The sequence below is a fragment of the Myodes glareolus genome, chromosome 11 (genome assembly GCF_982192425.1).
Source record: "Myodes glareolus chromosome 11, mMyoGla1.1, whole genome shotgun sequence".
NCBI lineage: Eukaryota > Metazoa > Chordata > Mammalia > Rodentia > Cricetidae > Myodes > Myodes glareolus.
In genome coordinates, this window is record NC_142036.1 from 87,177,712 (window position 1) to 87,203,602 (window position 25,891).

Here is a 25,891-nt window from a genome sequence, read left to right on the forward strand (position 1 = left end):
TAAAATTCTTGAATAGCTGTTAATACTTTGATATCACTATAGGGCTTCAGAATATCCCTTTTCAATTCCCACTGTCTGATGAAGAAAAATGTGATGTAATAAACCACAGATGATTTCCCTTACAAACACTCAGAGATGTTCTTCCCTAACCACACATAGGCAGAGCTCGTCAGGACCCAGACGTGGGTCCTCTTGGTTCTTGTCAACTGTGTTGTGGGAAAACTGAGACCTGTCTTGGTCTTTCATAGGTCACTGAAACATTTCAATAATATTTCAATTATTGACTAGTATTTCAGCATTTACTATATTCTCCTGACTCAGATTGTATTTTGAAAGATGTAAACTATAAAATTATGCCATGGCAAAATGTAGGTGGTGAACAGGGAAAGTGCTGACGGTGACTTTTGTGTCATAGAGTGACGTCACATTGAACTGCCCCCCGAGTATTGCCGTAGGCCATCTAGAATTACCAGGACAGCCAACACAGAGTTGAGCTTCATCACGACAGCCAGATTTCCAGCTTCTGCTGTCTATCCCAGACTTAGCAGAACTTGATAAATGAACCAGTTCTGTCTTTTGAACTGCCTGTAATACTACATCATTTTTATTTCCCTCACCCTGATCATTTACCGAATTGCTTGTGTTTATTAGTGAGGTTTCGAGAATAAAACCGGAATTAGAGTAAGGAAAGCCTGCAGGGCTTTAAATAGATCAAGGTAGTCCTGGAGATGTCCCTGCAGAAGTAAGGACAAATTGTAAGCCCTCCGAGCTTTCTGGACACCCCTGTCTTCAGCCACAAACAACCCAGGAATAACCAGCTACAGAATTCTCAGTTTCTCACAGGAGTCTGAACTTTCTCATGCAAGGTGGACCCTTGCTTCCCTGCTCTTGGGAGGGCCAGAGTTGTCCCCAATCTGTTTTAGCTAATAAAACTCATTTACTTTCATTTTAAAAATAATTTATTTATTTTTATTTTATGTACATTCTGTTTTGGCTGCATGTATGTCTGTGTGAGGATGTCAAACCCCTGGAGCTAGAGTTACAGACATTTGCAAGCTGCCATGTGTGTGCTGGGAATTGAACCAGGGTTCTCAGAAGGATCACCCAATTTTCTTAACCAATTAGCATCTCTGTAGAGTTAGGTTTACTTTTTTTTATTCTTAAATGAATGACTGTGTGTGACTGGCTTTGAAGTTGGGAATACCATATTTTTGCCCATACTTAATTTCTTTGTTCCATAACCCAAGATTTGGCTTATGGGGACACTTGGGATATGCGTTGACAGAGAATTGTGTTACTGCTGTGGAACCAGATTCCCCTCCCTCTACTGCACACCATGGGACTGATAATAAAGCAGGGAGCTTCTGGGGCTTGGCACTTTCAAAAGATTGCATATATTTCACAGAGATACTACATGCCTGCTGACTTTGAACTGACCTTCAAAACCATTTAATTTGGCTTATGTTCCAGTGAGTATGTGCATATGTTTCATAAAATATTATGAAAAAAATTTCTAGAAGTTTTATACTCTATTATAGTATCGAGGTCTTACCCAGTGAACTTTGCCTTTCTTTGAATGTTATAATCTTTCCATTTCATACTTCTGAACAAAGCGAGCAGGCCGGGTATATTAACCTCTAAAACTGCACGAGCCACATAAAGCTTGGCTTTGGCCAAGAAGGCGGTTCCAGTCCTCCTGAGACACTCATGTTAATGGTCAGAAACACTAGACTAGGACTCAAAGGTGGAAGGGATCCAAACATAAGTTAAGGCTGCAGAATGCCAATGGCATTTTCCACTTAGAGTAAATTGGAAAGGGGACAATTGAGACAATATACAGCTTAGTAAATCTGATGCAGCAGACAGTGGTCAGGATGAGGAACCTCTGTGACCTATTCAAGGCATTGTAATCCAAAATTAGCAGAAGGATGTTTCCTTAAAAGGTCTTAAAAATCTCTTCCTCCCCCCCTCCTTGTCTCTACCTCCTTCTCATCCCCCCTTTTACAGTTTTGCATATGCCTTGGCATTTCAGAATTTGGCATGAAGTCTAAAAGAAGCACCGTGGTTATTTCGAGCCTTTACCATATAGGGAGATCTGTACTGTGTGTTTTTTACTCAACTTTTTTTTTAAATCAATAAACTTAGTTTTTAGAATAGTTTTTGACTTACATATTGAGCAAATAACATGTTGCACCTCTGTTGATCCCATTATCAGCATCTTGTATCATATATACATTATCAGCATATAGTATCAACCTATCTGTGCATGTGTGTAAAAGTGGTGTTCATGTGATATGTGTGTGCATATTTGTGGGCACATATGTGCAGGTATATATTCACATGTGTGGAGGTCAGAGGTTGACACTGGGTGTATTCCTCCATTGCTCTTCACTTTATTTACCCAGACGAACTCTGTTGATGAACCTGGAACTCTTCAAATCCACTTGTCTAGCTAGGCAGCTAACTCTAGCATTTCCCGTCACTGCCCACCACTGGGATTACAGGTACACTATTCTGCCTGTCTGACTCACGTGTGAAAGACACAAACTCCAGACCTCACACTTGCCTAGAGAGTACTTTAGCCCTGACTATCTCTCTTCCCTTCAGCCACTGTCAATACATTATTATCAATACAGTCTGTAGATAACATGAAGTTCAGTATGAGCTAATGGTGTCATCTGTCTGTCATTAGAGCTTCACACAGGATTATATCGCTTTTTAGATGCTGTTTCTCACCTAGTCCTACCAACCCTAAAATGGGTATGTAGTAATTCTTTTAGTATTTTTCTTGGACTGGAGACATGGCTCACTTGCTATTCTTGCAGAGAACCTGGGATCAGTTCCGACCAACACATGATGGTTCATCATCATCTGTGAGTCCAGTTCCCTGAGGATCCAGTGTTATCCTCCGGCATCCATAGGAACCAGGCATGCACATGGCACATATACGTGCTTGCAGGAAAAACAGTCATTCACAATATATTTTTTTGTTTTTTTCAAGACAGGGTTTCTTTGTAGCTTTGTAACCCATCCTGGAACTAGCTTTTATAGATCAGGCTGGCCTTGAATTCACAGAGATCCACCTGCCTCTGCTTCTCAAGTGCTGGGATTAAAGGTGTGTGCCACCATCGCCAAGCTTTCATTCACAAAATTATAAATAAATAAATCTCTGAATTTTTTCTGTGCAGTTGAACTTTGTCCAATAATGTCAAGTAGATAGACTCATGCAGGATATGGCCATTTTACAATGGCTTCTTTTCCTTGGCATTTTTATTAGTCAGGGTTCTCTAGAGTATCGGAATTTATAGAATGAATCTCTCTATATAAAGAAAGTGTTATATATATATATAATTTATATATATATATAATATATATAATCTCTATATAAAGAAATGTGTTGGAGTTATTGCAGGGGGCGGTACAGCTAATCCAACAACAATCTGCCTAGGGGCAGAAAGTTGTTCAATCCACAAGACTGGATGTCTCAGCTGGTCTTCAGTGATCACTGGAATCCTGAAGAAGTGGACTCCAATGTCAGTGAAGGAGTGGACTTTTTAGCAAGGCCAAGTGCAACCAAGCAAAAGAAAAGGGAGCATCTTCCTCCTGTGTTCTGTCTAGGCTGCCAGCAGGTGTGGCCCTGACTAAAGGTAGATCTTCTCACCTCAGATATCCAGATTAGCAGTGGGGCTTCCCACTTCAAAGGATTTAATTAAGAAAAAGATTCCCAAAGCTGTGACCAGCCTTTTGTGTTTTTAGTTAATTCTATATGTAGTCCAGTTGACAACCAAAAGTAGCCATTACAGCATTATGCATTTAATCTTACTCTGTTTTTTCATTAAATGAAGTTTATCAAATATTATCAATGAAAAACATTCCTTTGTATTCTTGAAGCACAGGTGATTTTCCCACTCACCTCCTGAAGTCCTTTTGATTGCTTCAAAACTTGGGTGGCTGTGGATAGAGCTACAAGATTTTGTACCTTGTTTTCAACCCAACAGAGCCAAGTTCTGAGGAGGTGTCCAGTTATTTCCCCATGTGGACTGAGCCTTACTTCTCTTGCTAGTGTCCTCACTAAACAGAACGCTCCCAGTGTGGCCAAGTTAAACCTCCCAGTATTTGTTTTCATGGATAATGCATTTAGCGCTGTATTAAAATGTAATGTTAAACACAGGACCATCTAGGTTATCTTGTTAGAAGTGTTAGGTCTCATATCTAACACTTAGGATTATAATTCGTCTTGAGTTAATGTTAAGAAGATAGTGGATGTTTTTGTTTGGATTCAGTATTTTGCAAGTGAGTACCAGGTTTGACCATCAAGGTGTTTCAAAACAAGCAAACAAGCTATCACCCATTTTTAAAAATTCTTAACAACGTTATTATTAGTGAGTCTAAGAAAAGTAGACTCAGTTCTAAGTTCTGAGTCTTTATCAGTTCTTTCTAAAGCATGCGTTATCAGTTCTTTCTAAAGCATGCGTTTCCGAAAGCACACAAGACCTTCTGACCTCTGTTACATCTCCAAACAAAATTATCTCAGTGAAGAGCTGTGTCTCTAAGAGTCCCATGCTCGTGGGTGAGCAATCTGTGTTTGGTGTCTAAAGCCGCTTTACAATGAACTCATCCATTTAGAGGCTAGAGCATTCTAGGTCTGATTGGTCTTTAATACAAATGGATATTTTAGCTTCTTTCTTGCTCTCATTTTAATTCGTGTGTGTGTGTGTTGCTGGGTTTTGTTTTATTTGCTCCTATTGTTATTTGAGAATTACATTCAGTATATTTTTATTATATTCTTTTTATCCCAACTCTTTCTACATCACACTGTAACTCCTCCCACCCAACTTCATGCTCTCTTGCTTGCTCTCTCAAAATAAAATAATAATAATAATAATAATAATAATAATAATAATAATAACGATAAGCCACTAAAAACCACAGTGCTGCATTTATGTTGGCTAACTGCCCCTGAGAACGGGGTATGCCCTGGGAGATGGCTCATAAATCACTGTCATTTCTTAGAGGAAAACGGATTTCCCTGGGTAGGAACCCATGCCCACTTCCCCACCTCCCTGCTGGGCTCCCGAATGACTTGCGCTTACACAGGTCTGTACACACTGTCATAGTCTCTCTGAGTTCCATGTATAGCAGCCCTGCCGATTCCTTAGGAATGTCTGCCACCTTTGGCTCTTACAGTCTTTCTGCGTCTTCTTCTGTCTTTGGAGACTGTTCATTTCCCGGCCACTCAGACCAAATAATCACATAGAAACTATATTAATTACAACACGGTTTGGCCTATTAGCTCAGGCTTCTTATTAAGTAACTTTTATATTGTAAATTAACTCATTTCATTTAATCTGTGTATCATCACGAGGCTGTGGCCTACCCATAAGGTTGGTAAGGTTCCAACATCCTTCTCCTTTGGCAGCTTCATGGCATCTTCTTGACTACATTCACTCTCTCTGTATCTCTGTTCAGATTTCCTGCCTGGCTTTACTCTGCTAAGCCATTGGTCTGAAACAGCTTTATTCATCAGTCAATAAAAGCAGCACATATACAGAAGGACATCCCACATCATCTCCCTTTTTCTGTCTAATTAAAAAGGAAGGTTTTAACTTTAACATAGTAAAATTATATATACAAAACAGTTATCAAACAAGATAGACCCCTGAGCCTTCAGGAGGTGAGAGGTGTGACAGACTCATCCCTCTCAGGGTTGAATACTCCAAGTCTCTCACTCTCTGCACAGCGTTCAACTCTTCTTCAGCATCATGTGAGAGGAGTTATTCATACTAGGACAGACTTTAAAGGAATTTCAATGGCATTTCTTTTCTTAACCATATCACTAAATCTTGTGAACACTGAAGTATTTTCAATTTCAGACTTTTCATGTAAATAAAAGTAGACTAATGATATTATATAAGAAAATTTATTTTCTTTTCATGAAGATTCTGAGAATAAACTTTAACTAACTGAAAAATTCATAGGTAACAGATAAATTCACTGTTGTCTCATAATCTTTCTCATATTCAATATAATTATTCACTCTTGCAAAGTCAATGCAATATTTTTCATTCCCCATAAAATGCACAATTAAAAACAGGCAGAACATATTAGATAAGATTGGAATGAGAAATTGGCAAAAAATAATAATTAAGGCTTTTAAAGTGTTTAGCCATCTGTTGTAAAGTCAGGAGAATGGTTTAAAAATTCCTCATTTGTAAAATTCACAGTTATAGAACTTGAAATCCTAAGGAAATATTCCAGACAAGTATGTGCATACTTTAGACATAGCTAGTGAATGTTATCAGAAAATGAAATGAAACAAATGATGAAATATGTATGTTGCTATTATCTTTACATTTTTATCCAGCTCTCTGGATCCTTTGCAATGAAAGTGTCCCTTATGGCAGAGAGTCTGTTATGACGCTATTACCTATGTGTGCAAGTGGTTTCTTCCTTCTTAGTGTTTTAACATGGCAGCAGCTTCCTAAGGCATATGGGATTCTTCATCACAGTTCCTTGTCTCTCTGCAACACCCCCAGCTTCTCCTGTTAGAGACGAGTTTGGCCCTCCATTATTATTGTTAATTTGAACTCTCTCTTCTAGATCTCTGGTGCTCTTGAGTCCCTGTATTTGCAGTGTTGGGCCACTATCTTTTCTTTTAGTAAAAGTTAGTAGTTCTCTATCAATCCTAAGATATCTGATTGCCTTTATCTTTTTCTTTCCAATTTGATGTTTCCAATAGTATCCTTGACTGTACTTGTTGCGTCTTCATTCCCAGACAAGCCCTCTGTGCTGGGTACACTCCTGAGGATGAAGGAAGGAGTTCTATAGCAGGTTTGCCATGGAGGAGCTGGAGTCCTCCATGGTGAGATGCATGCAAAAGATTCTGACAGGTTTGTGAAGGATTTAGTGGCATGTGAACCTTTCTCCTTACTGAGAAATTACATCATCTAACTGGAGTACCAGCATTCTCGGGTGAAAGCAACAGTCTAAACCACTTGAAAACATAGCCAAGGAAGATTCACAATGCTTGCATTTTCCAGCATATTATTTATGTCACTTTATTCTTAATATTTTGGTTGTATTGTGTACATGTAAAAGTTTCTCACATACAACTAATAGTCATGAAGAGTTTACTGGAAAAGTTAGAGCTGCATCCTATGGTTCCTTAAGAAAAGTACAGATGCATACTGCCCAACAGAATTACCAATGGTCACAGAAGCGTTCCGAATGTCTTATCACCCAACTCAGTAGCTACCGGCTATGTGTAGTCACTTAGCGCTGGACACTGGAAATGGAGCTAGGATTATTTGGAACTGAATTTATTTTTCTACTTTAAGTTAATTTAAATAGTCACTTGTCACTAGTAACTGTCCTTTAATACAGCACAGGTTTGGCTGAGCTAAGCTCAGCTGTGACATAGCTGTCATTGAGACACCCAGAGCTCCTGAAGCATCGTAGTAAATGGTGTGCACTAAGCTGGACACCTGCACGCTAGGTCACACCATAAATAATCTCTGCACAGAGCTCTTCAGGACTCTCTAATGCATAAAGAGCAAAAACCAAACAAAAGGTCATTTGACTCCAATGGGAGTCGAGTCATTTTACTGAATCTTGGTTGTGTTCAGATGCTCACATGGTGTTACAAAATCCATTGTACTCATTATTACCAGACGTATGTGAGGTCTGTTCTGAGTGTTCTGGGTTCTACTGGGATTCCTGCATACCAATGTTGTCTAAATAGTGACAAGAAGACCCAGGGTCCCTAGCCTTACCTCTTCACACCTGAAGTACACAAAACAAACGTTATTTCTCTGAGTTTTTCTGGAAAATTCCCAGGGCTATCTCACTTGAACATCTTGGCTGATGGGCTCCCCAGAATCGGCCACTTTTGTGATAGAATTGATTACATCAGAAGTAGAGGGAGAAATAACTGCCTGTTCACTCCAGATGTCTGCATAGACTTTACATAATTCTCAAATCGTCTGCACCGAGTAAAGGCTGACCAGCATTCTTTCTTCTAATGGGTAGTTAGGAGCCTGGTAACTCCTGCTCAAAGTTTTGTGCAGAATGTCATACTTAAGCTGGGCTTCTTCTCCATGGGTTTCTTCAGATCTTCCTTGATCGCTCTTTCATCAAATAGAAAACCCTATGGATCATGACTTACAGAAAGTACTCTGTGATCCTTACTTCATCCCCACTCCCAACATGGATGTTGAAGCCACACAGCTCAGCAGCTTGGCTTTTGATTGCCCTAGGTTACCCCAAATACATTCTATCCCTCCTAACAGTGTGACTTCTCCAGTGGCCAGAGTGTGTTTTATTTCTCTGCTCTCAGTCATGGAGGTAGCATTATTTTTATGTGATGCAGTTGTGTTATTTTAAAAAAAAAAACATTGTTTCCATGACCAACTAATGCATGGCATAAATATGCACAAACCTCCAATGGGTGCAGAACATAGGTTTGATTTATTTTTTAAATGTTAAGAATATAATTGAATCACATTAACTTCTTCATTTTGCAATTGAGTATGGCTTATGAAACAAATACCATATTCCCCTGTTAAATACAGTAAAGCTTCTATGATGTAAACCATGGTTGACTGACAAAGACACACACACTGTCAAGAGAATGCCAAGCACAATGGTTTTGATGGTGTTTTACCTTCAGGCACCATGTTTTCTTCAGTATGAAATATCAAAAAGTGAAAGCTGGTTTTTCATGTGATATTCAATCATATCAAAAAAAAGTTCAAGGAGAATAATGTAGGCTAATGGGCAGACATATGTATGGGGTCAGAGGCAAGAACACGTCTCTCTTTATAGTAGACAGTATACAGTATACTTAGCACTCTGCCTACACAGCCTAATGGCCCTGCAAAACAACCCACACACATATCTCATTGTTCCTGCTAGCCTGTGGTCGCAGGGACACTACGGGGATGTCTGATTGTTCCTGCTAGCCTGTGGTCGCAAAGACAGTCTGGGGATGTCTGTTGTTGCTAGCCTGTGGTCACAGGGACATTGCTAGCCTGTGGTCGCAGGGACATTGCTAGCCTGTGGTCGCAGGGACACTTTGGGGATGTCTGATTGTTGTTGCTAGCCTGTGGTCACAGGGACATTGCTAGTCTGTGGTCGCAGGGACACTCCGGGGATGTCATGTCCTAGTTCAGTCTTCTCTTTGTTCACAAGGGCAGCGGGTAGCATGCAGGCTTGACAACAGCAAGTGTTACTCTGGGTCCCCACCTCTCAGTCTTTAGGACTTTTTAAAAAAATATCAGCTATTTAGTACCACTGTGAAGGGAAGCGTTGCCAAAACTGGAGTGCCACCTTGCATCCATTATCATGAAAGCAGAAAAACAAAGTCATTTAACTCGTACCATTTGCAAACTAACCTCAGTGCAATCACACGTAATGTTCAAAATATTTTAAAATTAGCCTGTGAGTTTGATCTAATTATTGAAAGAAAATTATTTAAAGCCACAAGCAATATGTTCTTTATAAATCTAAATATTTAACTGTTTTTTCAAATAAACTAATCTAAAAAAATGAAACATTTTCACTTACTATCCAAATTTGTTGGACATAAATGAACATGCAACCTGATTTGTTGGTCTGTGCCATAATATGAAGCACCACAAGATAAAATCGTGCCAAAATGTGTTAGTTTGAAGTTTCTTTCTACAGAAAGGCTATTTTCAGAGTCTGTTAGATTTCCTCAATGCAATTGATAGACTTATGAATGTATAAGTAGTAAACATTTTACATGTAATTCAAGATTCTAGAGAAGCTTCTTTAAATGTATTGTGAGTCACCTATAACATAGCTATAAGAATATGAAGAGTAATTATGTAGCTTTTACTGAAGTTTTTAAGTACTGATACTATGTTTCCATTAAAGTTACCTATACCTGCATGGAAAATGACTCAGCATTTATTACTAGAACAATATTTACTTTCTCAAGGAAATGACTGTCTACTTACTACAATGCACAGTGATTTTCTAAACTGCCTATAAGAGTACAAGGGGAGAGATAAAGACAAGGGATGCTACATACAACTAGGCTGACTACAGGGATCCAGATTAGGAAAGAAAATACAGCCGAGGGTCCGTGTTGAACACTGCGCTGCAGAGTGCAGGAGGGAGGCAAGGAGCTCAAGTGAAAAGGTGGCAGAAAAGGTGGCGGTGTGGTCTCATTAGCAGCTTGACGTTCGTTGCAATGTACTCGTAGTCAATTGTAGAACTGGAGAATTCCACTCAGAACATCCTAGAGATGAGTCCTCTGAGGTCACAGGGAAGTACCCGGTGTAGCAAGAGGAGGGGATCGCCACATTTGGAAACACTGTAATTGATTGGTAGGTCTCAATCCCGCTCCTTTCTTTTCCTTCCTTCCTCCCTCTCCCTCACCACCCCCCAGAATTTAAAAGACAAAATTCAGGAATTTTGTATGCACAGTGAGCTTGTGAGTTTGAAAATTGCCCATTTTGCAGGTTGAGACTTTAATTTGGCTATATTGTTCAACCTTATTTTAGAAATTATCCTGGAGTGCATAATCTAAGGTGTTACATGTGTTTTACATAGAGTTGGAGGGTAAGTGGAGGTGTGAATGAAAAGAGCTTAGAAGTTGTCTTAGTTAGGGTTTGCAACTGCTGTGAAGAGACACCACGACCACAGCAACTCTGTAAAGAAAACATTGAATTGAGGGGACTTGTTTACAGTTCAGAGATTCAGTTCCTCACAGCAGGGAGCATCACGGTGTCCAGGCAACTGTGGTGCTAGAAATGAGAATCCTACATTTTGACTCAGCAGCAACAGGAAGTTGGCTGTCACAGACTGAAGCTTGAGAAAATAAAAAGACCTCAAAGCCTGCCCTCACAGTGACACACGTCCAGTAGAAGGTGTGGCCCAGATTGAAGGTTTGCCCTTCAGCCTCAAGGTCTAGATTAAAGGCATTTGTCACCCAGCTTCTTCCAACAAGACCACATTTCCTGATAGTGCCCTCTCTCTGAGCTTATGGGCGTCAAATACATTCAAACTAGCAGAGAGGCTCAGGGGCTAACCATCTTCCTAGTGACCCCAAGTTAGTTTCTACTTCCTCACACCGTGGAGATTGGCGGAGACTGAAAGTACCATCTGATCTGTCCTTCAGCCTTGTTATTCATGCAGTTTCATTACTGATCCATCTTCTTGATCAAGCAGCTGGCCTATTCTGATATTTTCTGAGTCACAGAGGATACGAAACAAAAGTGAACTTTTGTTCGGCACCTGGGCTCCACCAAAACCTGTGCTAAGAACATAGGGTGGATTAAGAGAGAGTTTCTGGTTCTCAGTTGCTCAGAATCTGATCCCAAGATACTTTACTTAACCATTCCCTGTTGTGTGATGTTTTACTCTTTTGGCTTTTTGAGGGGGACCTGCCACCCAGCTCCTAAATAAATCACACACACATGGAGACTTATAACTTAGGAATGCCCAGCCTTAGCTTGGCTTGTTTCTTGCCAGCTTTTCTTAATTTAAAATTATCCCAACTACCTTTTGCCTCTGAGCTTTTATCTTCCTTTACTTCCGTGTGCCTTGCTTTCCTTCTAACTCCATGGCTGGCTGTGTAGCTGGGTGGTTGCCCCCTGTTGTCCTCCCCTTGTTCTCTCTTTCTTCTTCACCAGATTTCTCCTTCTGTTTATCCTCTCTGCCTGCCATCCCTACCTATCCTTGCTTCTCCTCGCTGTTGGCCATTCAGCGCTTTAATAGGCCATCAGGTGTTTTAGACAGGCAAAGAATCACTGCTTCACAAAGTTAAACAAATGCGTCATAAACAAAAGTCACGCACCTGAAAATAATACTTCCTGACAGTTCCCCTAATCTCTATGAGCATCTTAGTGACCATCTGGTTGACATTCTCCTTTAGTAATACTTCCAAACCCTCTCATAAAGGCTGGAACTTTTGTCTTCTTGCTTTTGGTATCAATCTCAGTCACTGTTGTTCCATTGCCTGCATGAGTACATTCAGAGTGATGTTTTATTCAGTGTAGTTCCAAGAAATTCCTTTGCTAGTTGACAATATTATCAAATGTATTCCCAGCTCAGTAGTCTGAAAGGACTCCCAGCGCTTCCAGCATCTCGAAATCATTAGGTTTTGGTTTTGCCTCCAGCATGCACAGGCTTCTTTCTTTCTCTCTTAGGCTGTGACTTCACCGGCCGTCTCTGTCTGGCTTACAGGCTAAACTTCTAACCTGCCCTCTCTGTTCTCATAATGGAAGCCCTGAAACACGAGCTGCCTACAATCCAGCCTCGCTTTCCCAGTTCTTTAATTTTTCTGATAGTCTTTATTTCACAATGTAGACAGTGTATTTTGACTATATCCACACCATTGTCCCTCCTGCAACTCTTCCCGGCCCCCAACATATCTCCTCCTAACTTCATGTCACTTTTCACTCCTTACACCAATCGAGTTCAGTTAGTGCTCCTCATGCTCACAAATGTAGGACCATCCCCTGCAGTGTGGACAACTTACCAGAAGCCACACTAACCAATAACAGCAACAACAGGAGCCAAATCACTCACTCTCCTCTCAGAGCATCACTGCCAGTCTCTCTGTGGCTGCAGTGGGGCCTCATCTGTCCCTCCCTTATTCATTCTATCCATCAGACACTGATTGACAGCAGTGGGCCCCAATCTCTGGTTCTTACAAAGCCTCTACTTCCATGTGTTCTGGGGGTGTTCCCGGAGCCTTACTCAGCATGTGTTTTTCGTTCTGTCCTTTTCCTACGAATTGTGCTTCTGATGGTGGTTAGCCTAGAGTTTATACCAAAACTGAAGACTGATCAAGATGCTCTCAACTTCTTTCCCTTCCGATCATAATCTGACACCTGTATGCACTACTTTAGATACCACTGAGTTTTTTTTTCCAATTATTTTCTGTGTTGCGGTTGAACTCAGGGTCTCATGCTTCTTAGCCAGTGTTTGTTACTTAGCTATTGTGACATTTTTAAACCGCATGCCCGTTGTGGACCTGGGCTGATCCTTCTGAGGTGCTCTGCAGACATTTGGCATTAAAATTGTCAGCCCCCGACACTTCTTCCTCTTGATTTTATTCCTTCACTGCGTCTCCCAATGCCACACAAGCTTGATCATTGCCCTTGCGCCGGCCCCACCTCCTCGTGCTCCTCTTGTCCAGGTGATAGTTTTCCTCCCACCTCATTGTTTTCCATTAAGAATTGATCACCCTCCTTGGCCTTCATTTTTTCCTTCTATAATCCCAGGATAAACTCTGCACAGAATAAATGCTCAATAAACATTTGATGAGAGGGGTACATCACTCTTGTTGTCTGATATTAACTACTCCTGAAAAAACGGTGAAACTAATTAAAGCCAGTAAAATAGAAATCTCAGTGGCATTCAGGTTTTTTCTACCCCTAAGAAAAGCACAGCATTTAAACCACCTGAAATAGAAGAACCGTTAGAAAAACAATGTCGTTCTTTGAGCCCCTGCAGTATATAAACTTGGCAAAAATCTGTTCAAACCACATCTCTAATTAAAACGTTTAGCTGCCAAGTAATGTGTTCCGGTTAAAGCCACATTAGTATTATGGGGTGCTTGGCGTGTGATAGCACAGACTTCCACTTTGCTGCTAAGTTTCTCATGGGAAATCCTGTGGAGAAGCCTACTGCCTGCATGTTGTTGGCTTTTACCTTAGAAAGGCAAAGTGTCAGAGATTCTGAATGATTCTTAAACAAGAGATATCAGTTCAGTGTTTTTCCTAGGTGTCTTATTGAGTTATATGGGGGCACAGTTATACCTGTCAAATTGATTTACCAGATGGAATGTTGTATTTTATATTTAGCTGATTAAATTGTAAGAGACTGGAATTATGTCATATACCATAAAGATCTTATATAAGAGAAAAACAATTTTAATTAACTATATTTTAAGACTAATTAGAGATTTCAGCCGACTCTCCCTCTTTTTTTATTTACATTGAAACAGAAAGGGAGATTAAAAATAGGCATCTTGAAAGCTGGGTGTGGGGTGCATATTGTTAGTCCCAACAATCCGAGGGCAGAGGGAGCCAGGTCTCTGTGGGATCAAGACCAGCCTGGTCTACACAGTGAGTTCCAGGACAACCAGGGCTATGTAGACAACCTGTCTCCAAGCAAAAGAGAGCAAATTATTTTTATAAAATGCCAGGTGGTGGTGTCTCACGCCTTTGATACCAGCACTTGGAGGCAGAGGCAGGTGGATCTCGGTGATTTGGAGGCCAGCAAGGTCTACAGAGCTAGTTTCAGGACAGCCAGGACTGTTGCACAGAGAATCCCTGTCCCGAAAAACTGAAGAAGAAAAAAATAGAAATAATGATAAGAGTATGCGGCTTAGTAACTTAACATTTCAGATGGAATCTCTAAGAGGGAAACATAAAAATTTGCACTCAAGTTTTGGAAATTGCTTGCCATGCTTATTTAATTATTTAAATGGTATTATTAGTATTTTAAAGTTAAATTATTCTTAATTTATACTATATAAATTAAGAATAATTCACAGGATGATTCAAAAGAAAAAATACACTTTTTTCCTTTTTGTATTATTTTGTGGATAAGGAAACATACTAATAAAACAGTTGCTCTTTGTAGAAAATTAAATATTATAAAATGATAAGTAGTAATTTTAAGTAAATTGTTACCCTTTTGCTAAGCGTTGGGTATGCCATTAATTATTCTCTTACTATCCTGGTTTGTTATGTAAAAATAAGACAGTAAGTGCGCAGCAGAGTAGACCCAGACCCACCCAGAACCATATTCTACCGTCACCAGACTCCTAAAACAGAGCCTGCCCTGGAATGCTCCACTCAGCATGACTGGTTCCTAATGGCTTCTGTGCCAGATTACCACAAACCTGTGTGGTAAGAGAACAACATATTTATTATCTACCAGTTGTAGATGTCAGAGTCTGGAAGGGGTCTCCCTGGGCTAACATCACGATAACAGAACTGCGCACCCGCGTGGAGGCTCCAGTGGCCACCTTTGCCTGAATTTCCAGCTTCTGAAGGCTGCCTGCAGCTTCTGACGTAGACCCCACCCTCAAAGACGGCCGTGACCAGTCTGACTGTCCCTCAAGCTGTATCGTCTGACAGGCACTGGCTTCCTTTCATAGTTGGAGAGGGAAACTGAACGGCAGTGCCAGGTTCACTTTGAGCCAGAGAATCTTATAGCAAACTTAAATTCATCTTTCCCTTTAATTCACCCTTTACTGTGTAGTACAGCATCCGGGCAACTCTCTGAACTGTTGTTTCCTCAGATTCCTCCATCTGCCTCCCTACTGAATTGTAATCCTCCTTATTTTTATCCCATAATTAATACACTATAACAAATATCATTGCACCATTTACATCTTGCCGGTCGCTAGGAGTAATTTGAGTTGTAGACAAATAATAAACATCCACCTATGTCAGATTTTTAAGTGAAAAGCAAAGTAAATGGGAAGGTATTCAAGAATATGTAAGTTCTTGAGACAGGACACACAATATATTATTGTATGAACAGAATCACTGACATAATTTGATTCTCATTTTCTTAACTTTTTACATCCAGACACAAAAGTCATGTTATCAGACAGTGTTAATTGGTCCTTTTTAAACATCCAAAACACATATGATTTGTATAACCAGAATAAAGTAATAAATATTATGAAACAAACACTTCAGAAGGTTCACCATGAGTTGTGTTAGTGAGTAGGGTTTACCAATAGATTTTGAAACAGAATAATTCTCTGTTGCAAAGCAGACATGTTAGTATACTTGCAGTAAGAGGGCAGAAAGACGTGCTACGGACTTTCTCAGAGAGAAATTCTGTAGGAAACTGCACTGCCCTATGACCACAAGCATGGCTGGTTATCAGAAGTCAGATAACTTCCCCCGAATGATTTTTAAAGAAATTTTCATATGAATTTCATATTTTAAATGGTTATCATTGGAAATAAACTCTGACTCATAATATTAAAAATTTATGTTATCCAGGCCAGAGAGTTACAAATGTTGGCTCTTACTGCGTAACCCTGAATACCATTTTCAAAGATCTGTAATGGTTATCTAATCATGGAACTCTGTTTTGGGGGAGGGTTTCAAGGCAGGGTTTCTCTGTGTAGCCTTGGCTCTCCTTGCACTCACTCTGTAGAGCAGGCCAGCCTTAAACTCATAGAGCTCCACCTGCCTCTGCCTCCTGAGTGTTGGGATTAAAGGTATGCACTACCACCACCTGGCAGTACTTTTAACTAGGTTAACTTGCATAATTTTCCCAGTCAGGTCTTTCTATGTAGCCGTGAGCGGCTCTCAGGCTCTTTGTCCTCCTTCCTGTGTCTCCCAAGCAGTGGGATTACAGGAACGTATCCCACGCCTGCTGATGAAATGTCTCCTGATTCATTAGGTTAGAGAACATGCTGGGCCTCTCCAGTGTCTTTCATAATGGTGGTGTATACTGATGAGACATGCATAACACACATGAGCGTAGGTGAGAAGAATGACCTGGGCAGAAACTACCCCTGGAAACATGATCTCCACACAGGACACACATGGAGTGTGTGATCGATTATCCCCTATCAGTGACAGAGGGCTGGAAGCATAAGTTCCTATGACGGTCTATAAGTAGGGACCATCAAGAAAAGTCCAGAAGCGGGAGAAGTAATGCCCCTAAGCTGGTAGATGCCCAGCGTATCTGGAAGAATGCATCATGTCAAAGAAAGGATCTAAAGTTGGCGCTGGACGCTTGACTTTTGCCTGTGATCAGAAAACTGACATTCGTGGCAGGTGCACTAACTCCTTGAATTTCCCAAACAAAGAATCATTGTCATGAGAGATATGTAATAATTTAGTGCTTATTCTTGGTTAATAAGCATCCTAATTAACATTCTGATGTGTTTATTTAAGATATTCACAAAAGTAATGTTTTTTTTTAACTCAATCACACCTTTTTTTCTTATTATCATTCCTAGTGGAGATATTCTGCATCCTATGATGCGTGTGATATTAAATATTTATGTCAAAATCATTAGTGTAAAGAGCATTCATAAGCTAGGACTAAACGTTAACTGAGGACTGGAGAGATGGCGCAGCAGAAAAGAATGCTGTCTGTTCTTCCAGAAAACTTAGACACAAGTCCCAGCATCCGCATGGTGGTAAACATCATCTGAAACTCCAGTTCCTTCTTCTGGCCTCTATGGGCCACTCATTCATGGTGGTGCACAGATAAACATGCAGGGAAAACAGCTATACATGTAAAATAAAATAGTATTTTAGTTTCTAAAAGTTCAACTAAGATAAAATGCACATAGTAGGTAATAATTCTCAATGGGTAGTGATATATTTCAGTAGAATTTATATTTTACAAAGCAGGCAGAGGAAATATGTGGTCAGTTACTAATAAATTTACTTTGAATAATAGTGGAAGTTAAGAATTTGATTGTTGCTTTTATTGTTTTTTATTTAACTTATTTATTTATTTTACATCCTGACCGCATTTTAGTAGATAGTGTTGCGTTAAGCTCCAGAGTCAACTGGTTGTAGGCATGTATCACTCTTTCTGTATTTTTATCTTATTGGTTGTATTTTATTTCAGGATAGTTTCCTTACTCTTATAGGGGCCACACGAGACACTCAGACAGACCCACTGTGATGAACAGTGTTGTTACTGTACTGTGTTTTCATAGGTGATCACATTGGCTGAGTTCATCTACTCTCCCGTGATTACGGTTAGCACATGAAAGTTAGGACCGGAGTTGGAGTCTGGTCTCCATGTGTCAAAAGCTTGCACATGTCCACAGATTATCCTGGGGGTTTGTGTGCCCATGTACTCTTGAAAATCATGGTTTTCCCTGACTCATCCTTAAACACCCTGTCATAGACACCGGTTTCCTAGTGTTGCCAAGCCTCAGCCTGGCGGCTGTGTCGGGATTCCTAGCTGTTAACCTATGGCTTCTAGGACTGAACTTTACTACTAATTTCCTGATTTCGATTCTTGTACGCAGCCTCCCTGAGTATATTCTGCACCACTGAGATGAGTAGGAGAACGAGGACTTAAAACGCCTCTCAGTCATGAAACACGGTTGAGATGTGTGTGCTGACTCCTCTCCTCACTCTGAAAGGAGATAAGAAAAAAACTGTAGGGTGTCTTCTGCGTAGCTCCTTTCGTGTCCAGTCCAGGACCTTGAACATTACTGTGGTACAAAGTTCCTCTTAGCCAGCATTCACGCTAACGTCTTCAGTTTGTTCACTGAGGTGTAGGGGATGGACGTGGAGTAGAGATGAAAGGTGATTAGCGCAGCTAGCCACGCTGCGTAGCCATCAGCCACGTCCACAGGGAAGTAGATCTCCAAAATTAGTCATCTCCTCTGACCTTGGAGGATTAGCAAGTGAGTAGCGTGGAAATCCTCAGCCTTCAGGGAGCTCAGAGCGTTGAAAGTGAAAGTACCTCTAAGGGGAACGTAGCAGGTCATCAATCCTCCCGGCTACCTGTTTGTACCGGTTTTGGACAGAGTTGTGTAGACTTCTGCGGAGACTTGCCTGAGACCTGCCTGCCACTACATTCTCATGCTCACCCCTGAGATACTCTCCCTGGTGACTTAAAGTACTGAGAGCCAGACAGAAGCTTTCACTAGGACCATAGAGTAGACCTTTCCTCGTGAAGATTGTGTTACAGGTTTTTTCAAAAATAAGTTTATGTTGCAGTTTCTAGTGTATCCATGATTTCTAGTTTTTGGAAACAGGTATTTTCTAGATTTACAAAAGTATATATATATATATATATATATATATATATATATATATATATATATATATGGTGTCAAATCTTCTTTTGAAGCTTGATAATTGTGTCCCTCTATACATCTTCTCCAACCAAAAGAAGAAGTTGGCCAGCCTTGCTTTCTTTATAAATATCAGTGGTATTTATACAATTAGCCTTGTGTGAAATCTGAGGTATCTGACCTAGCAGAACAGACAGTGAAATCCTGAAACCAGAGGGTCAGGAGGATGGAGGTAACAGATCCAAAGCCACAGCACGGTAGGGGGGACAGGAAAGAGAACAAGAGAACAGAGAAGTATGGACACTGGTGTCTCACAGGGGTGTGGGGTCCTCTGAATTCTACTGCTGCTATTCATTTGATCAGAAAGTTCAGGAACATGGTGTCTCCTGTGGGCAATCAGCAGCACTTTACGGAGACTATCATCTTCTAAGTTTTATGATGTTCCAGTGTAAGTAGAAGAGAAGTGCCTAGCAAGGTTAGGATAGGGCAGGGTGCTTGGGCACAGGCCTGGCTTCATCCCATCACCCCTGTAATGCTGTGCAAGTTACCTGCCCTCTGGAGTTTAACTTCCTCATCAGCACTACAACATTATAGATATAGTATATCCCATATGCATGTTTTAAGCATAAGTAAGTTAGTACTGATAAAGCACTTAGGGTCGTATTGCAATATAGAAATTGATGTTAGTTATTATCAGAAACAGCCTTGTGATCATATCACCACCTCCATCATCACAGATAATGGACTTCAACTACACGAAGATGGGCCCAATGCTTTCATTCTTCTAACATAATTATTTAAAATCATAATAAATGATAACAATTTAGATTTGTTACTTGGAATAATGTAGCCAAAGACATAGTCATATGCATATGGGTAATGTGAGTTTGTGTTCGAACATATACCCTAACTCCAGACTTTGAATTCCACCTTGGTCAGCTTCCTTTCTCCTGCCTGGGTACTGGGGGCAGGGAAGGGTTACTTGCAGGATTCTAGCTCACTAATTCCTGTTGTGTCATTGTGTCGAGGATGTTTTCACAGAGTTTTAGGTTAGAAGCTACTGACAAAGAAATATCTCAGGAGTCAGAATCAGGCATAAATTACGCTCTGCGGAGGTGTCTTCTTATTGCCAGGGTCAGGTCAGAGTCTCCAACCTCACATTAAGTTACTGTTTTAGTGGTTATTGAATTTCAGGCTTGAGAGAATGAGGAGGCCAGCCAGTGACGTCTAATAAATCTTATTCAGACCTACCTATAGTTAGTGATTAAACCTCCCATTAACAATTATGGTTGTGCTAGATAAAAGTTGAGTAGAAGAGTGATTTTTGCTTCCATTTCACATTCATGTTGAGAAGTGTGAAACTTACTTTATAAAATGATTACTATATTTGCCTGTTTGATGAATTCAGAGTCAACACCTTATATACGTGGTTGGGTTTTTTAATTTGAGAAGAATGGACCAGGAGAAGATAGTATTTCTTTTTTTTTAAGTTTAGACACAGGAGCAATTGGCTCTTTATTTTTTAATTTTTATCTATTTTCTTTGTCTCAATTCCCAGCCTCAGAGCCCAACTTGAAGGTGCGGTCCAGGTTAAAACAGAAAGTGGCAGAGAGGAGAAGCAGCCCCTTACTCAGGCGGAAGGACGGGAACGCTGTCACTTCATTCAAGAAGAGAGTGTTTGAGGTGACAGGTAATTGAGGGCCGGGTAGTCACACACTAACACTTGCGGGGCATAGGAATTTTTAAAGTTTAGAATAAATATGCCTGTTCATTAATAAAACTTATTGTGACAACTATTTCTCGAAAGGCAATTTCTTTGAAAGCTCACCAGCAGTTAAGTCTACCTTGCTATGCATTCACCAGCTGCACAATGCAGAAAATTAAAGGGGGAGACCATGTCTGTGTCAATCAAAGCACAGCTAAGCAACACTAGCCCTTGCCCTGTTCTTTTTAGAAAGGGGAAATCCACTGGGGAAGCGCCTACCAGTAGACTGTAGCTTTTAATGAAATCCGATCAGAAATGTGCAGAGGGAGGTTCAGGAGGAGCATGTCCCTCCCCTACTCAGACATGAAGGTAGGAAATACATCTGGGAAAATTAAACTATGTGGAACACCAAAACCTTGACTTTTCAACAAATTTACAGAACTCATAAATGACTTTATGTGTTTACTGGTGACCTGGGACTCATGGCAGGAGGGGGAAATGCTGCCCTTTATGGAGGGGAAAAGACTGTCATTTTCACTAGTCTCAAATGCAAGAGTTCATATTTTTTTAATTGCCTGGTTAGAAGTGGGGTGAACAGGTTAGGAAATTCAGCCTGATATCTTACAAAACCCCTCGCCCCATGGTACCTGTTTTGAAATTAGAGAAGTCCCTAAGACTATCAGAACCCAAAAGACCAACCGCCATGATGCTGGCTGCTGCTTCCGAGCATGCGAGATCCTGAAGGGTTTCCTGGGGGCTCGGAGCAGTGCCTTGTGCCTGGGCGGAGTGCAGGGAAAGAGGTCTGGGTGGAGCTTTGTCCTCTGTCCTGAGGAGCCTTGTGACCACTGCAGTGTAGGTAGATGGTGTTGGCGCTCCCAGATCAGACCTCACCCTTCATGTGTTTTTAAAAACTTTGACATATTTTATTTCAGCTTGTAAAACACACCTCGGTCTTCTCTCTATTAACAGTAGATTGATATTGTTATGTAAAAACAGTATTAGTGGTTATATTTTAAAAACTTTGTCCATGGGGGAGATGAGAAATTTGGAAGAAATGAACAGTAACTTATTTTTAATATCTATATAATCACAAATTTATAGTAATTAAATTCTAAGTTTTAAACTATAGATTCTTTTTCCCCTCAATTTTATGGGATAAAAATTAGGAAGCATTCCTTTTCATCCCATGAAACAGGGGAAATGTGCCTGCCTTGTGTGGTTGCTGCTTTCATACACTTCCAGCCTGTGAGCTGGTCCCGGCAGATCCTCTGATGAACTTTATATTTACTACTTCTTATTTTAAATGAGTATTTTCCACGGAATCAAAGTGTATTTGGAGGACCTGAACTTCAGCACAGGGTGTCTGCCCTGGTGCCCTTCCCAGTTCTCAGCGGACTTCCACCTAATTTGGAAGCTAGTAAATGTTTTGGTGCCCGGCTGGAGGCTGCCACATGCCGTAGCTGTCACACCTGTCACACCGGCACTTCTGCTACTCTCTTCTCTACCTTTTTTCTTTGAAGCGTCTGCTCCCTTTTTCTCTTTCCCCTCTTCATAATAATACGTAAGAGCAAATTGCCACTTCACACATTTTCAAGTTCAGGTTTTTTCTGCCGCTCTTCCTCCAGGACGTTGTCCTTGAAAACTCTGTGCCCTGGCTGAGCCCGGTGCCTGCTGTGGTCTTTCCTCTCCTCCGGTGCTCCATGTTCACCAAATATTTCTTCTTCTCCAAGTACAGGTCCAAAGTCATCCCTTCTCCTAGGTTCCCCCAGTTCGTCCACAAACGCACTCACTACTGGTTCTCAGTTCCTCACCAGGGTGTGGGGTAGCGTCCTGTTACTGAGGTTGATACGCTGTAAACACAGGGGTCTCTAGACAACAAAACACTTTTGTTCTGATAGCACACTAAGGCAGATCATTTAAGGTGGTAAAGACAGAAGAATGTTTAAGAATGTTGTGTTTTTAAAGATGTGGGAATGGAATAGTGGTGAGAAGGCACAGCCACCCTGGTGATGTCAGTCAGGAGAAGAAGTGTCTGCAGGAATTTTTAAGTGCATTAAAAAAAAAATAAAATCAAAAAAAGCTACGTGCCTGTAGTAATGCATGTCTGTTGTATTACTACGTTACATGTAGTAATGCATGTCTGTTAATAATGCAAGCACTAGGGTGACAGAGAGAGGTCACGAGTTTGAGCTCTCCAGATTGGATGGTGTGACTGTGTTTCAAAGAAAGAAATATGCACAAAGAGAGAAAGAAGATAATTATACAAGGCAGTGTTGGGAACAACGAGATTGATCTCAGTGTTATCAAAATATATTAACAGAAAGGCATTGAGCATATGGGACGGAGCTTTTTGTGGTACCAGTAATTTGCTCAAATGCCATAATAAACCAGTGTCGGGACCAGAATTCATTGACCAATTCCCCATCCTTCTAATTACACCATGCTGTAAAGAAGCAACATTTAGGGCCGAGAGTTGAGAGCTGAAAGATATTTTGATGGAGGTCAAGAAAATACTGTTTAGAACTTGTGGGCCCCTGATCAATGGGGGCAGACGGCACATATATCTAAATTTCCCGGAGGATTAGTGAAGCCAATGAGTGAGGTCGGCAGTAGACATGGAGTGTGCAAATCTTGATGTGGGAAAGTGCGTGTTTGTGCGGAGCCGAGAGCAGGAAGGGCAAGCGTAGGAATAGATGGTGAAAACGTTCTGTCGGATTCTTCTGGGAAGAATTTTAAAGAGAATCTTTAGAGATTACTCTGGTGACTCTGAACAGTCAGAGCTTATGCCACAGCGTAAGAGACGGTAATCAACAATTAGACTGGAATGGCAGTCGTCAGACATGCATAAGATTCGATGAAGAGGGAGATGGAAGGCGGGTGGCTCCGGTGAAAGAACAGGGATGACTCTGAGCATGGGGGGTAAAATGCAAGCACAGCAGGAAACACTACATATTAAAATACGATGTGATCTCCACACATGTATTTCAGGATTAAACATACCCAAAATTCTGGCCTGGAGAGATGGCTCAGTGGTTATAAGAGGACTTTGCTGCTCTTCTAGAGGACTCCTGATTTTTCTCACCATTTGGTGCAGCTTACAACTGACTATAATTCCAGCTTGGGGGGGGGTGCTGACTCCTTCTGGCCTCTCTAGGGATTTACACACACACACACACACACACACACACACACACACACACACAAAGTACAAATAAAATACATTGTTGAAAAATCCAACATTCCAAAGGAAGTCAGACTAGAATTTTTGAGCGTTACACAAGAAATACAACATCCGTGAAAGTAGTGTGCCCAAAGATAGGATTCAGCGTCAACGCAGACACAGAGACAGTACAGTTGCCAACTCAGTGCACGTCCGTGTGCAGAGACTGATGGGAGGAAAAGGAATCCTGAGCACAGAGGAAGGCGTGGGCGAATGGGACTGCTTTGTTAAAGCAGTCGACTTTGGTGGTGTTTGGAAGAAAGGGTGCAGTTGTCAGAGTAAACCATGGCGGCAGAGAATGAGCCAGCCTTGAGGGAACCGTTCTACTCAAGGACTGCCTTCTGTCAGATGAGGGGCCAGTCCCAAGAGTAGGCCCATCTCAGTCTAGAAGGGAATGGGGATTGTGAGGAACCGAGGGAACCATGTATGGAAGCAGTAAAAGGGTAGGGTAAGATTTATATGTGCAGTCACTGGGAGAGGGAGAGGAATGAGAGCCATAGCTTTGTAAAGCTTAGGAAGAGTTCCAGCAGCTGAGTGCAGTCACGGCAGGAAGGAAAATGTGCGGGTGGGAATGATGTCCCATCTCTCAGTCCCTGAAGAGTGAGAGACCATGCCATTGAGCAGAGCGGGGTTAGCACAGTGTGGATGAGGCGCTTAGACAACTCCAGAAGTGACTGCAGAGGGGGGCATGGGGGGCATAATTGGATAATTTCCCAATGTTCAATACAATGATTTGGGCTGCTCTGTTTTTAGGAATTGGAATTTTCGGTTTTTAATTTGATGTTTTTAAAACACATTAGTTTCTTTACATGTTGGGGTCCATATGAATTTTTTATCTGAAGATTATCAAGTAGTCTATACTGTTTTCAAATTTTTGCCACAAGGAATTTCTTATTCATTGGTAGTTAAATATGTACACTACTAAATTGGCAACATTTCATCTTCCAGAAATTCAATGGGGGTAAAATTAAAGTCACCTGACATTTTATAAGATCATCAATGAAATGCACAAACTTTTAGTTTCTATTTATTTTTTCCTCAAACAATTTGACTGGCATGCACTATAATAAGGTTTACTCTTAGTGTATCAAATAAAGATCAATATACAGTTAGCATCAGGGTCACTTGCCCTGGACTTCTCCGATGTGCTGACAGCTTCCTTTACCCCATGAGCAGATGTATCATCTCTATCTCTGTATGCTGTTATGATAGCATGAGAGTAAGGAAAAGACTGTGCCTTTCTTGTTTGCCTTTTCAGCAATGGCTTCTGTGACCTTTAATTGCTCGTACCTTTGATAGAACTGTCAATACTGTATAGCACTTCTGACAGCTCGAAACAGAGTGGGGAGACAGAAGACTTTAGAAACAGTCCAAACATGTCCTTGCTTCTTTTTGTGTAACGCCTGCCATTCACACACCTTGACTGGCACTACATATTATAGCCAGCGGAGCTGATCTCTGTGTATTGTTCACAAATGTATGTGTGCTTCCCCATGTTTTTCAGAGTCTTCGGTCAGTAGCAGCTCCCCAGGGTCTGGTCCCAGTTCACCTAACAATGGGCCCACCGGAAATGTCCCCGAAAATGAGGCTTCAGTCATGCCTCCCACGCCTCTCCCTGAGGTAAGGCCCCTCTCCTTCTACTTCTGGAAACTGTTTCTATGATACAGAGTGTTAGTTCCCTGAGTCCAGGCCTCCTCACGTTCAAACATTACAGGTTTATACACAGAGCCCAAGTATTCCCCGCTATGAAGAACGTTTAGCTGTCTTTTTTACTAGGCATCATATTGATGATGCTTTTTATATGTGGATTTGAGTAAACCTGATTATATTTAGAGATGTTTTGCTGACACCCATGTTGGAGAAACACCTCCATGCAAGCCAGCATTCCTACTTTCTCAGCTGTGCTGCGTCTGTATTGCCCAATGATGCCTGGATTTGTCATCCTGCCTGGGTGTTTGTTTTTCTAGTAGGACTACACCCATAAAAATCCAGCAAAGTCCATGTAGGCCTCTCACACTAACTGCTAACAGGATAGGTTTCATTCATTTCACCTGGAGTATAATAGAAAACAAGTGATGTCTGTATTTTGACTGAGGGAGCTAGAGCTCCCAGAGCAAGCACTGTTTAGTATTTCCTACATGATTGTATTTTGCCTAGTGGTATGTATATACCACTTTATTCA

At 41.0% G+C, this 25,891-nt stretch overlaps 1 protein-coding gene across 8 annotated transcripts in view; it reads left to right on the forward strand.

The window, feature by feature from the left end:
* The window catches only part of Hdac9 (histone deacetylase 9), a 524,755-nt gene that overhangs the window by 467,139 nt on the left and 31,725 nt on the right, over nucleotides 1–25,891 (forward strand). For 4 of the 8 annotated variants that reach the window (XM_048415425.3, XM_085697746.2, XM_085697747.2 and 1 more), the window contains exons 8-9: nucleotides 20,343–20,474; nucleotides 25,214–25,329. In XM_048415425.3, the coding sequence (XP_048271382.3) occupies nucleotides 20,343–20,474; nucleotides 25,214–25,329 (248 nt within the window). The remainder of the gene's footprint in view (nucleotides 1–20,342; nucleotides 20,475–25,213; nucleotides 25,330–25,891) is intronic. The other 4 variants (XM_048415426.3, XM_085697749.2, XM_048415427.3 and 1 more) reach the window with 1 other exon arrangement.